Raw genomic sequence first — 13,085 nt, 5'->3', positions numbered from 1 at the left:
TGTGACCCCATGGACTATAGCCTACCAGGCTCCTCAGTCCATGGGATTTTCCAGGCAAGAATACTTGGAGGATACTGCAATAGTCCAGGTGAAAGTTTATGAGGGCCCAGTCTAAGCCGGGTATCACTGGGGAAGGGGCCAGAGCCGAGAGCCACTGAGGCACAATCGAGGTGAGGCTTAGGGAGAGAGATGACACTGGGCCTTTAGCCCAGTGAGTGGGGAGCTATGGACTTCCACTGAGCTTGAGCCTGCCTGCCTACTGCCTGCTCGGTTGAGTCTGACTCTTTGTGACCCCATGGACTATAGCTCCAGGCTCCTCCATCCATGAAATTCTCCAGGCAAGAATACTGGAGTGGGTTGCCATTTCCTTCTCCAGGGGATCTTCCCACCGCAGGGATTGAACCCGAGTCTCTTGTGCCTCCTGCATTAGCAGGCAGGTTTTTTACCAGCTGAGCCTCGAGGAAAGCCTGAGCTTGAGCACACGTGTTTTTAAAGGAATGGTCACAGGCCAAAGTTTGAGACAGTCTTTATTGGAGCTTGGAATGTCATAGCAATTCACCTTTAACAGAGGCAGACTGGTAAGATGAGCAGCAACAGCAGCAGGACGTCCAGCCTACATGAGGAATCCTGCTCGCCCGCAAGCAGGACACAGACACAGACACACACACACACACATCTACACAGACACGCACACATGCTCGCTCACTCCTGGTGGGTCAGAGGCCAGGTACCCTTCCTGCCCTGCCTGCTCTGGGGGGATCCGCTGAGCTGAGACTGAAGGAAGCCACTTGAGGACCAGGGACGAAAGAGCTGGCGGCTGCAGGCGTTTGTGGTTTGGGAGAAGGGGATCCGGGAGGACAGGGAGACTGCCAGGGCCAAGCAAAGGGAGCCCCCCTGGGCCAGGGCATGGAGAGAAGATGCTGGAGATGGGGCATGGGAGGCACGGGGGTGGGAGAAAAGGCCATCCCCTCTCCTTCACTCACTCCAACCGCACAGCCTCACAGCAAGGGCCAGAGTCCTGGGCCGAGGAAGCCTGGGGAGCATCAGGGGGCCCCCTGTGTCTTAGGAAGGCACTGAAATGGGGAAGATCTTGAGGGCCTGGAGACTCCCCCAGGAACCCCAGGAGGGAAGGAAGGCGGATGGCAGAGCAAGGAGGGTCTTACATGCCGGTTGTCTGGGGGCAACAAGACTGGGGAAGCACGAACCCTGCTTCCCACCCCAAGCAAGGGGTGGGTGGTGGGCTGAGAGGAAGCCCCTCTGGCCGGCAGAGGGGAGAGGGCCAGAGCCAGGGCTGCCCCTTCGGTCTCCAGGGCAGCGAGTGGGAGAGCCTGGCCTCGTCCATGTGTCCGTGGGGGCAGGAGGGAGGGACCGAGGCCTCCTGCCCCCGGGGCCGGGGCTACCAGAGCACGGCCCCGTCCAGGTTCCCATAGCCTGGCTCAGCCCGCAGCCGCCAGTACGTGTTGTTAGTCACCCACCACTCCTTCCCGCTGCTGTCCGTCTGCCGCCTGGGGGAAAGGGGCCGGGGAAGGGGAGGGGTGAGCGCCCAGCACTGAGGACGCTGCCTCACACCACAGGCCCCACTCGAAGCAGCAAGGGACTAGTGGGGAGGGGGAGAGAAAGCAGGGGGTGGTGGTCGAAGCAGCAAGGGACTAGTGGGGAGGGGGAGAGAAAGCAGGGGGTGGTGGTCGAGGGGGCATGGAGGCACCTGAAGAAGCGCGCCTGGTGGACAATGTTGTTCTCCTCCATCACTTTGCGCCTGTCTCGCTGAAGCTGCTCGATCCTTCTCTTCTGGGCCTCTGCCGCCTGTATGTTCCCCTCCTCCAGGTATCTGGGCAGCCAGACTGCCATCAGTGGAACCGCCCCACCCTCAGGGTCCCCCCAGATCAATCCAAGGCTTCTGTCCCTGCCCAGTTCTGCCCTCAGACAGGTCCCATCTCCCTGAGGCAACACCAAGAAGGAAGGATACAGTCCCGGGTCTGTGCACAAACCCCCATGGGGAGGGAGAAGCCTGGAGCTTCCAGAGTGGCTCCCGCCTGGCACTGACCTCTGGTCTGGCCGGAGCCGCGTGTCCGTGGAAGGCAGGGACCGTTTCAGCTCTGCGGTCAGCTCATTCAGCTCCAAGGCAAACTGAGTGAAGCCGAAGTTTCGCTCATAGTTTGGGGGCATTGAGTCTAGGGGGAAGGCAGGGGGCTGGGGCAGGTGGACTGTGCGCAGCTGCCCTCACCCCTGCCCAGCCCGCCCCGAGCACCTCACTTACTGGGCTTCCAGATGCACTGACCGCCCGGCTGGGGTCCGCGGTACAGCCCCTCATGCCACTTTCCGAAGAGTCGGTGGAGGACACGGCCACTCCGGCTGAACACGGCCCCCTGTACCTCATGGACGTTGGAGCTCCAGTACTTGGCCTGGGGTGGGGTGTGGCAGGGGGCTTAGAAAGAGGTCCCCTCCCCTCCTAGTGGAGGGGCTGCTGGGGCGGAGAGTGGGGGCAGGCGGTCACCCACCTTGCAGAAGGTGAGCTTGCAATGGCAGGAGCTGTCCTGCGTGTTTCGGATGAGCACCTCCCCGTAGTGCTCGATCCAGCGCTGGCCACTGAGGATGTTGTGAATGCAGGACGTCACCTTATTCCACTCAAAGTGGTCCCCAAACCTGAGAGAGAGAGAGCAGGGCGGGTGAGGGGCAGCTGGCTGGCCCTGGCGAACAAGTGCTACCCTGACCCGGGGAATGTCTCTCTCATCGGAGCAGGTCACGTGGGTCCGGGGAAGGAGCCCTGGCATCCTGGTTCCAGCTCGTGGCCCTTCCATGAAGGATGACATATTTATTAAGTAGAGCAGCCTTCCCAGAGAGTACTCAAGTAACACATCTCCATTTGCTGAAAAAGCTCCTAAGCGCCTAACTCATGGGAGTGAAAACATAGACAGGGTCCCTGCTCTTGGATGCCAGGGACCTTGGTAGGCTGATCATATACAACAACCTGTTTACTACCCACTTCTGCTGGCTATTACTTATTACTCTTATTCTATAGATGAGCAGACTCAAGTATTTTTGCTGCTGCCTAACTGTTAAGTGGCAGAACTAAGACTCCCACCCAGGCCTCTTGACCCTGAAGCCCAGGGTCTCCTGCGCCCCTCATGCGGGCCTCTGGTTGCAGTTCCCCACCTGTAACATGAGCTAGATGCGGATGCTTCAAATACAGTTAGTGACTTGTCCTAAAACGACTTTAGGTCTCTGTGTGTGTGTGTGTTTGTTACAATGCACTAGCTTCAAGTCTCAGATGCATTTCTTACTGTGAGTCATAGTCAAAAATTGTGAAAGCTCTTGGTCAGATGGCCTTGATGAGCCCTTCCAGCTCTAAGACTTTCCCTTTTCTTTACTAACAACTGCTGTAAACATGGGTTTAAAGTGCACAGACACTGCCCCACCCCGAGCAGCTTCAGGATACCTCCCCATCCCAGCCCGGAGGATGGCCTGTGGGCTGGGCCTGGCTGCCCAGCACTTAGGAACACTCACCTGGGCAGGCTCACGTTGACTGTCCCAACAGGCACAATCTCCAGGGATTTGCCCCAGAACTTGTTCTTCCACTTCATGTCTGGAGTTGGGTTGGGGGAGGGAGAGCGACAGCAGAGGTAAGACCAGAGGGTGTTCCAGCCCCTCCCCATCTGCCCTTCACTCCCAGCTCCAACTTTCACCTTGCCAGAAGATGAAGTTCTCAGATTCTGCATGGCACGCTGAGATGGGGGGGTGATGGGAGACCTTGAGGAGGAAAGAAGTTCTCTGGAGGCTGCTCCTGAGGACTGTGGGGTCTTGCTCCTGACCCCAGGCCCCCAACACCCCTCACTTTCACCCCCAGTTCCCCTATGAACCAGAAGACCAGCTAGTTCCAGGTCTCTTGTCCCTGTCATACTTGGCCACCACCCAAATTCCATCATCCTCTCCTTTCCCACAAGCCCCAACTTTCTCTCTTCTCATTCACTCCCCTCCAGGGCTCTCCTTGCCTCTCCCCATCCCCTGGCACCCACCACCGCCTGAGTGTTCTCTACATAGTGCAATTCTAAGAATGTCGCTCTACTGCTTAAAACCCTCCCATGACTTCCTGTGACCTTCAGGATTTAAAAACCAACCAATCAACCAATCAACTGTTCCTTATCTTCACCCACAGGGCTTCTCAAGGTTTGGTCCTGCCTTGTCTTCCAGCCTTGTCTCTAACTCTTTCCAAATGTGCTCCATCCATCCCTTTACACTGCCTGGAACAGCCTGGTCTCCCACCTCCTTGCACACTTGGCCAACTCCAATCCATCCTTCAAGACTGAGCTCAAGAATAACCTTATATGAGGTTCCTCGACCCAGAACACAATGCACGTGTTTCAAGGAGTGGGGACCTCCTTTCCTGACTGCCCATCTGCGGGGGGTTCTCACCCCTGCCCTGGCCCCTTGAAGCCTGGATCCTCCCTAGCCTCATCCACAGGGCTCCCCCGCCAGCCCTCTTCTTCCTGGCCTGCACCTGCTCACTGATGAAGCGGAAGCCTCGGTCAGGGCGCTCACACTCATAGGTCTCCCCCAGGACAGGGTTGAAGGGCTTGCAGCCCGCCCGGTGGTATGTGGAGGAGTAGGCAGACACTGCGAAGGCTGCAATGTACACCTAAAGGGGGCAGAGCACCAGGGGATCAAAGGAGATGTTACCCACGGCCACCCGACCTGGGCAAGAATGGGGGCTGGGAGACGGGGTCATGAGAAGTGGCAGCAGCCAGGGCGGGGTTGGGGCTGGGGCCGGCGTACCATGCGCTCGCAGGGGTCGGCGGTGCGGCTGGCCCGGTCTAGGAGGCTGCTGTACTCCAGCTCCTCGCAGAGCCGCTGCAGGGTGTTGAGCGGCTCGTTGAGCTGCACTGGCATCGACACCTTGGACAGGTCCTTGCCGATGTTGTTCCGCAGGATGTTCCACAAGCTCACGTCAGTGCCGGGCCCGCTGGCGGCTGGCAGGCATCGGCGGCGGGGCGGCCCCACGGCTCCTCCTGGAACACAACCCGCCTGTCCCTCTCCACTGCACACCACATCAAGGCCCCTCCTAAGCTCCTGCAGCGCCCCGAGGTGTGTTCACTCCCAGGCTCCAGGCTCAACTCACTACAAGGAGCCTGGGCAGGTGGCTGGGGGCTAACTCTTGAGGCACTCCCGGGGATTTAGGTGCGCACAGGGCTAAGAATCAGAGGACGCTTCCCATTGTTGGAAACGGAAACCCTGCACCCAGAACCTCTTCCTGAGTCCCATCCTTGGCTTCTACTCCCTTTCATAAACACAGAAACCGAGGTCAGGATGCAGACTGTCCAGCCCATTGTATAGACAAGGAAACAGGCGCCTGGGAGTAAAATGACTCTACAAAGCCAGGCTGCTATAATAAAAGGTGGCAAAGTGGGCTCTTCTGCCTCACGGAGGCCCACATGAGCCTCCTCAGAAGCCCAGCGTGGAGGCCAGCCCCAAGCTGAGCCAGCCCCACCCCCCAGAGCCACCGCTGGAACCCAGCTCACAGCTGAGCCTTCTTCACTTCCAGTCACCCCAAAGTCAACGTCCAAAGCCATCAGCCCACCAGTCCTACAAGGGACAACTTCCCAAGGGGCCTGGGCCCAGACATTCTCCGTTTCTGGGCACCCCTCCCTCCTGCTCGCCAGGTGGGCACCTTTCTGACAGCGCTCGGCTCCCCGGAGATCCAGCACCTCCTCGGACAGGCTGGTGGTGACTTCACTGGTGCACGATTCCTCCTCCTCCGAGCCCTGGGCCGGGACAGATGACAGGCCGGGCAGACTAGGCCTCCCTGGGCAGCTGGGCAGTACCCAGGGCCTGGCGAGAATCTGCCCAGCTAGCCCTTTGGTGGGAAGGGGAAGAGAACATATTTGGGGGGTCTGAACCCTAAGATACTGCCCCAGGAGGCCTGATGTCACGGTGTGCCCTGTCACCTTGGGAGGGAGAGGGCCCCCAGCTCAGGGACCTGGTGGTCATGAAGGGAGGGAAGTAAGGGATTCCTGGGATCCAGGGTTGGGAAGGCAAGGGTCAAGGGAGCGCAGAGGCTGAAATGGGGTCACAGAAAGATGACTGGTGGTGGAGCTGAGGCAGCATTTTCAGGAGAACCCATGAAGACAGAGCACATCAAACTGGAAGAAGGGTCCTCAGCAGAGATTTCTAAGCAGGGCCACACAAACCCAGCAGGTCTGGCCATGTTCCCAGAGAGAGCGGCCGAGCTGATTAGAAAGGACTTGGGGATGTACTGATTCCAGCCTCCCGGAACCCCAGCCCTCTATTCCCAGGGTCCCTCCCCTCTCACGGGCAACGTCCCCCCTCCCTCACCTCATTCTCAGAAGAGCTGGCAGAGAGGAGAACCTCACAGGCATCAAAGAACTCTGTGTGGGAGTCAGCAAGGGATAGGACGCTGCTCTGGGACAGCTGGGGGGTCAGCTCTCGCCCCTTCATGTACAGAGCTTCTTGCTGTTGGGAGCAAGACTGGTTGGTGTCGGCCTGAGGCCCAGCCAGGAGAGTCGGGCCAGGCTCCCCTGGCCTGACAGTTCCCTCGAGAGGAAGTGTGACTGGGGACTTTTACTGTCTGAGCTGTGCAGAGCAGGAGGAGATGTGGAGGGGAGTGAGCATCGTGTGGTGTGAGGCCTGGGGAAAGATCCTGGCCTGGGAGTGAGGAGACACAGGCTCCACAGTAACTGCCTGTGCTTCCCGCACTGGCTCTGAGCCCAGCTCCACGCCCTTGGCGTGTGTAGGTCCCATTATCACCCGCCCTCGGTGGCTTAGGAGCCTCCGGGTCACGAGGCCGGCATGCAGTGCAGCCAAATGCAAACCCATATAGTGCAGGAGCCTGGGCCCATCATTAGATCCATTAAGGCTCAGTCTCCTTATCTGTGAGCTTGAGGGCAAGAATCGGCTTCCTCACGAGGTCCTGACTTAAAAGCGCTCTACACACTATTAAGAAATGATCCGGATATGGCTGCTGCCTGTGTTCTGTGAAAGGGCCTGGAGTTTCAGGTCTGAAAGCGAACCCTGCCTTCGCTCCTGCTGAGAAAGGAGGGCCCCACTGCCCACCCAGCTCCCACCTCCTCGGGGTTGAGGGAGCTGAAGGAGTCTGCAGTGGTGTCGGAGGAGACGGACAATGAGTGGAGGCGCCTCGGGCCAGCTGAGGTCTCAGAGACCTGCGGGGAGAGAGTGAGGGAGCAGGTACAGGGCGGGGATAGGGGGAGCCCCCCACACACATTGAAGGCCTGTCAGGCAGGGCCTGCCTCAACCAACCCCCTTCCCGGTCCAGCCCTGCGACCACCCCCACGCCTGCCCGGAGCCTGCCATCTTCAGGCCGCTCCTCCCACTAACCGCCCCGTCCCCAGGCTCACCCCCAGCCTGGATGGCTCCGAACCCGGGTGCAGGTCCCTCAGTCGGTCCCGTTCAGCAGTGAGGGCAGCCAGGACGCTGCTGAGCGAGCTGTGCACTGTGGGGGCAGGGCCGGCCATCAGACTCCCTTCCTCTCTCTCGCCCTCCCGCAACCTGCTCCCAGCCACCCCTCCAGCTCACACTTACCCTTCTGGGCCAGGGCCCAGAAGCTGCGCTGCAGGTGGGCATAGTCTGGGGGCGGCAGTCCTCGGGGGCCTGAGGGGTCTCGGGACTCCAGGTAGCGAGACAGGTTGGGAACTGAGCCGTGGAGACGACCCACCTGTGGGTGAAGGGGAAGGGTGGAAGGGCCCAGCTTCCTTCAGCGCCTCCCACCCAGCGTCTCAGGGACCACCTCACCCGCCCGATGGTGTCGTCCTTGGCAAAGCTCTGCGTGCACCACATGCGGCTGGTCCGCTTCCCCTTCTTGGGTCTCTCCGTTGTCACCGAGGCCTGGCAAGTCGAGGTGGGTGAGTTTCGGTCTCAGGGTGGAGAAGACCGCCAAAGCCAAGAGAGAGGCGGACAGCCGTGGAGGAGGAAGACTCACAGCCTGGCAGCTGCCTGGGCACAGGGGGAAGGGGTCGCTCCAAAGGGGCAGAGAGACAGCCGGAGGTGGTCTGGACACGGTGGGAGGGGCAACTGGGAGACGGTGGCTCTCCAGCAAGTGGCAGTGTGTAAGGGGGCAGGGGACCTGTCTGGGGAGGTGATGGAGATTAATATGGCAAGAGGGGAGAGGCCCGGGCGGGCCCCTGTCTCCATCTGGACCTCACCTGGTGCGTGGGGATGACAGGGGCCGAGGGAATCCGGTGCAGGGACTCCAGGCTCTGGAGGAGTCTGTGCAGTTCCTGGAGCTTGCCCTGACACTCCGAGAGCTCTGTGGGAAGGATGGATGAGGAAGGCCCTCTCCCAACACTGGCTGGGCTCCCCTCCCTCCTCCAAAGACTTCACTAGCAGCCTGGGGAATCCTGACACTGCCTCCCTCTCCCGCTCATGAGCCCACAGCCGCTCCCGGCTCCCACCCTTTGGTTTGGCCTCCAGACTGGCACCCCAGTCTGCACTCTGTCCCCAGACCACACTTCACCTCCGCTGCCTGCACATAGGCCAGGCAGCCCTCACCCTTGCTCTCCTGCCTCGGTCTGCATTTCCCTCTCCCGGGCCAGCATCACAGCGCCCAGCTCTAGGAACCTGATGCCAAAACGCACCCCTTCCCTGGCACTCCTCCCCAGGCCCCTCCCTGTGGTGGCACCCAGGACCTTTGTCAGGAGTCCCAGCCCTGTGCCCAGCTTTATGGCTTAGAGCACAGGCCCTGCCTTCTCTGTGAGCCTGAGGCTCTGGGGGTGGGGCCTGAGGAGACCTGATCAGCTAGAGGTAGAGGCTGTCGCCCCCACTAGACAGGGGCTCCCAGAGCAGGAAAAGAGGCCGCATTTTCTCCTCCCTGTGACTGCTGATGCCACCGAGACACAAGAGCACGGGCCCTCCCCATGGAGGCTCAGGGCCAGGGATCCCTCACCGTGAGAGCAGCGGTCCAGCCCATCACTGTCCCTCAGCCAGGAAGACACCTTCTCCCGAGGTCCAACCCCTGGCAGAGCCGAGGCACTACCCACTGCGGGAGGCTGGGCACCAGCAACCTGTGGGACGAGTCAAAGGTCAGGAAGGCGCCTCCTCTGAATCCTCACGTGACTGGGTCCTGCCCTGGGGCCCATCTTACCTTCCGGTGGGAGGTGCTGGGCAGCACGCTTCGGGGCACATCCAGGTGCTGGGCTGAGCGGTGGGCACGCAGCTGGGCCACCCAGCTCTGGAACAGGTCCTGGGACTTGATCTGCAGAGGTGATGGAGAACGAAAAGGACGTGTGAAGGGAAGGATCGCTTTCTAGGGGCAAGAAGTTGGGGCTCTGGACCCCAGGCAGACAGGATCTCTCCCTACGGCACACACAGATGGTGCAAAGGCCCCTCTCTGTGCCTGTTCACATAAGAACCAGCAGGGCCAGTTTGCCGTTGGCTCTTGTACATGGTGGGACCTCCCCTCTGGTCAAACTCAGATGGCCCCTCAGCCTCTGCTCCTCTCTCCTGCGTGACCCAGTGCCTCTGCCAGGCTGGGGGGACAAGCCCTCCCCCGCCTCCCATGGATGTCACCTTGAGGTGGTAGATGTTGTCTTCAGTGTCAAGGTCAATGCGCTGAGCCTTTTTGTTGATGGACATGACCGACAGTCGGACATCAATGGAGCCATGGAGCTTCCCCTTGGTGATCTGGGATGGAGAGACCAAAGAGGGAAAGGGACATGAGTTGAGGCCACCGGGGCCACCACCCCCTTGAGGTCATGCTAGGTTCAAAGGTCAGGCAGCAGGTTCACCCTCAGGCTCAAGTGACAGTGTCAGCAGGACATGTCAGTCATCCTCCCATGCACTGGACAGCCTGCTATGTCACGTCACAACCAGAGCTCCAGGGAGTCACAGAGCGAGGAACACTTCCCACCCTCGGGAGTCTGCAGGAAGGGCTGATGACGATGAACCTCCTGCAGACAGCCTGGGTGTCTAGGCCTTTAGTTTCTTGTACTTGCCTGAGCATGGTACGAGGATAAGGATGATAAAGCCCCTCGGTCTTGGGCACTAATCTGAGCCTGGCACTGTCCCGAGAGGCCTCACCAAACAAAGACTCTACAAGTGGGTGATCACTCTCTCTCCACCTTAGGGGTGAGGAGTTGAGACCCAGGGAAGTAACCTGCCCAAGACCCCACATCCAGAAAACGGCATACCTGGGATTTGGGCCTTGCTCTGGGGGATTCCAGAAGCCCCCTGCCTGCCCAGGGCCCCCTTCTCTCACACCCACAGCCGAGGCCCCAACTCACATCTTGCCGAGTTGTCGCGTAGTGAAGAATCCCATCCTCAAGCACGAAGTATCTCTGTGAGGGTGCCCAGAAGGAACAGGACCGGGGTGTGGGGTGCGGAGAGGAAAGGGTGTAGAGCAGAGCAACCACACGGAAGTCTCTCCTCACACACAGATAGCCTGTGCTGCCCAGGAGCCCCACATCCCTTCCGGCCCCGGCATCTGGCCCCTCCCTCTGCCCTGCCACCCTACCTTGTGCCAGCCCTTCAGAGGCCACTTCCTCTTCTTGAGCAGGTGGCCTTCCTGCCTCTCGGGCATGATACCCTCTGCCCCCAGCCGGCCCCGAGGCTCCTCCACCACCTCCCACAGCTCGGTGGCCTGCAGTCCAGGACAAAGGGCGAGGGGGTGGGGAGCGGTGAGGCCACCACATCTGTCTGTCTCCTGAGGGCAGGCCCCCCTGCCCTCCGCTCCCGCCCGCTTCCCACCCTCAGACCTGCTGGGCACTGCTGGGCTTTGCAGACTGAGTGCTCTCGGCCAGGGAGGGAGGGTCCCACTCTTGGAAGTCCATGGGGAAGGGAGTGGCCACTCCCTGCTGTGGACGGAGAGCACAAGGGGAGGGACGTCACCTTGTCCTGAGGGGGCCCTTCAAGCAGAGAGAGAACCTGTGAGCATAGACTTGGCTGTCACCTTCCCCACCTCCGCCCCCTCCCGCTCCCTCTGAGCCTTGAGAGCCCCAGCACATCTTCTGCTCACCTGCTAAGCCCATCCCGAGCCCATCCCCACCCAGGGCAGGTCTCCCTGCCCACACCCTCCGGCTGCGGCCACTGCCCAGAGAGGCAGAAAGTGCAGCAGGCAGGCCGGTGCCAAGAGAAAACCTCGAAAAGTCCGCTCCGCCCCACCTTAGGCACACACATTCTCTGGCTCTAGGACACACTGGGTGCTTTCTCTGGAGGATTCCCTGGGGGGGAGGGTAATCAGAGGTGAGCCGGGCAGTGAAGGAAGAGGCTCCAAAATAGGGCAGAGGGATTCAGGGACTGGGCAGGCGAGATCTCACCCCAGCTCCTCTTCCTCGGGATCCCAACCCCACTACCACCACCACAGAAGTGCAGACGCCCCTGCCATCAACCTTTTACAGAGCACCCCCCCAACCCTTGACCCCAGCTCCATAGAGGCCACCAGCTGCCTGACCAACGGGCCTCCGTATCTTCTAGTTCACGGGCTCCCATTGTCCTGCCTGGAGAGACCCCTGACACAGCCCCCATTTTCCCCTGGGCCCCCCCATCAATCATCCTCTTAGGATGCCCACTTCGGACCCTCGGCCCACCACCACCCCCTCCCCCCACCCCCACCCAACCTCCTTTTTCCATCCCAGTCCTTGGGGCTCCTGAGAAACACCATCCACATGGAGAGTGCTGGGGACAGACTGATGGAGACACATGCTGAGGTCTACACTGGTCCCTCAGCCGTGCCCACAGGCGCCCTGGGCACCAGTCCTGGCCATCCTGACTCCACGAGGGGATCAATAATGCATGAGACTCTGTGTGTGAGAGATGGGGGAGGGGACTGGAGGGGGCAAGGTTGGCCTGAGGCCGGGGAAACAGCTCACATCTTCTGATGGAGCTAGCAAGCACCTGAGGAGCTGAGGTCAGGAGGGACAGGGATATGGGGGGTGCGGGTGGCGGGAAGGTCAGGGCAGAGGGGTCCATGCTACACTATGAGAGGCTGATCTGGGGGAAACTCCTGCATTTAGCCATTGGAAGTTCCCAAACTCTTCCAGTATTGGGACATCCCTGTACCCTCTTCCTGGCCCCTCACTGCTTGTGTGTGGAGAAGCAGACTCTGTTACGGAGGGCGCAGGTCGAGGTGAGCCAGGTGGGTGCCCTCTTTCCAGCTCCATTCCCGCCCTCATCTCCGGACCAGTGACCCACCAGCTTCAGGTGGGAGGAAGCCCTCTCAGGGAATGTCAGCTGATGCCAGAGCAGCCCTCTTACCCCAGGGTCCATGGACGCCAGTGCTTCTTGGCCCGAGCACCGCTCCGCCTCTGAATCACCGTCTCCAAGCCACCGGCTCCCTGCTCTCAGAGCTGAGCAGTGGCGGCAGCTGCAGCAGGAAACCAGGAAGGAAGGAGACGTCGGAGCCTCCCCTCTAGCCGGATCTCCTCACCTCCCCCTCCTCGGCCCCTCCTCCTGCCGAGCTCCAGGCGGCCGCTCAGCTCTGCCCCCCTGCTCCCCGGAGGACTCAGGGCTGAGCTGACTCCCCAGTGTCCAGGCTTGGGAGTGAGGACAGAGTCCCCTTTGGGCACAGTTCCAGATAGATCACAGAGTACTGAGGAGTTGCTGGCCTCAAGCCAGCGGTGGTAAAGAATTTACTCATACCAGCATGGCCTTGACCCGTTAGTACCCAAGGCCGTTTCCTTGTTAACCCCCGCTTCTCGTTTTACAACTGAAAATAGGTGGCTAGATTTGGAGCCAGCAGAGCTATCAGGTTGACAGGAGGGGAGGGATGGCCCGAGGGGACACAGTCGATGGTGCCAAGGGCACAGTCAGCAGGGCAGTCAAGGTTAAGAGGGCCACAGTGAGGCTGTCACTGGGGTGATGCGCTGCCAGGTCAGGACTCAAGGGGGCTGGAAGCACCTAGGTGGTAGGACACTCCCACCCACCCCCGGCCTACCAAGTCTGGATCAGGAGCAGGTCCAGGGCAGTAACCAGCTGGCTGGTAAAGGGCTAGCCCAGCCTCCCTCTCTGAGCGCCTTTACCCTTCTGCTAGAATAGTGTCCAGCTGCTCAATTTTAATTAAAAACTTGCTCTTGCTGAAAAGTCTGGAATTTATTCAAATGGATGTGAACTGGACTGACAGCTTT

At 60.3% G+C, this 13,085-nt stretch overlaps 1 protein-coding gene across 7 annotated transcripts; it reads right to left on the bottom strand.

Annotated features, from left to right (window-relative positions):
- Positions 1–509: 509 nt before the first annotated feature.
- OSBPL7 (oxysterol binding protein like 7) lies at positions 510–12,346 on the bottom strand. 7 transcript variants are annotated; one of them, XM_042255883.2, is made up of 24 exons: positions 12,217–12,346; positions 10,719–10,887; positions 10,478–10,603; positions 10,248–10,301; positions 9,535–9,648; positions 9,110–9,220; positions 8,912–9,029; positions 8,172–8,275; positions 7,949–8,096; positions 7,762–7,854; positions 7,552–7,662; positions 7,368–7,462; positions 7,077–7,172; positions 6,328–6,465; positions 5,663–5,756; positions 4,771–5,003; positions 4,496–4,633; positions 3,684–3,747; positions 3,505–3,583; positions 2,499–2,643; positions 2,258–2,402; positions 2,045–2,171; positions 1,706–1,828; positions 510–1,505 (listed from the first exon to the last, which is right to left on the bottom strand). In XM_042255883.2, exons 2-24 carry the CDS (start codon positions 10,791–10,793, stop codon positions 1,397–1,399), a joined length of 2,640 nt encoding a protein of 879 aa, XP_042111817.1. In that variant the 5' UTR covers positions 10,794–10,887; positions 12,217–12,346; the 3' UTR covers positions 510–1,396. The 7 variants fall into 7 exon arrangements, 6 of the variants coding, with proteins under 6 accessions (XP_042111817.1, XP_042111816.1, XP_042111815.1 ...); XM_042255882.2 differs by having other exon boundaries at positions 10,719–10,868; XM_042255881.2 differs by having other exon boundaries at positions 10,719–10,817.
- Between the last annotated feature and the right edge of the window lie 739 nt (positions 12,347–13,085).

Source organism: Ovis aries, chromosome 11 (genome assembly GCF_016772045.2).
Source record: "Ovis aries strain OAR_USU_Benz2616 breed Rambouillet chromosome 11, ARS-UI_Ramb_v3.0, whole genome shotgun sequence".
NCBI classification, from domain to species: domain Eukaryota; kingdom Metazoa; phylum Chordata; class Mammalia; order Artiodactyla; family Bovidae; genus Ovis; species Ovis aries.
This window is presented reverse-complemented; position numbering and strand designations above follow the sequence as displayed.

Excerpts from the sequence above, each read along its gene's own strand:
- OSBPL7 (XM_042255881.2), bottom strand. Across the intron at positions 10,302-10,477 it reads CTCTGAAGGGCTGGCACAAG|AGATACTTCGTGCTTGAGGA; the intron begins GTAGGGTGGCAG and ends GCACCCTCACAG. Across the intron at positions 7,463-7,551 it reads CTGGGCCCTGGCCCAGAAGG|TGCACAGCTCGCTCAGCAGC; the intron begins GTAAGTGTGAGC and ends CTGCCCCCACAG.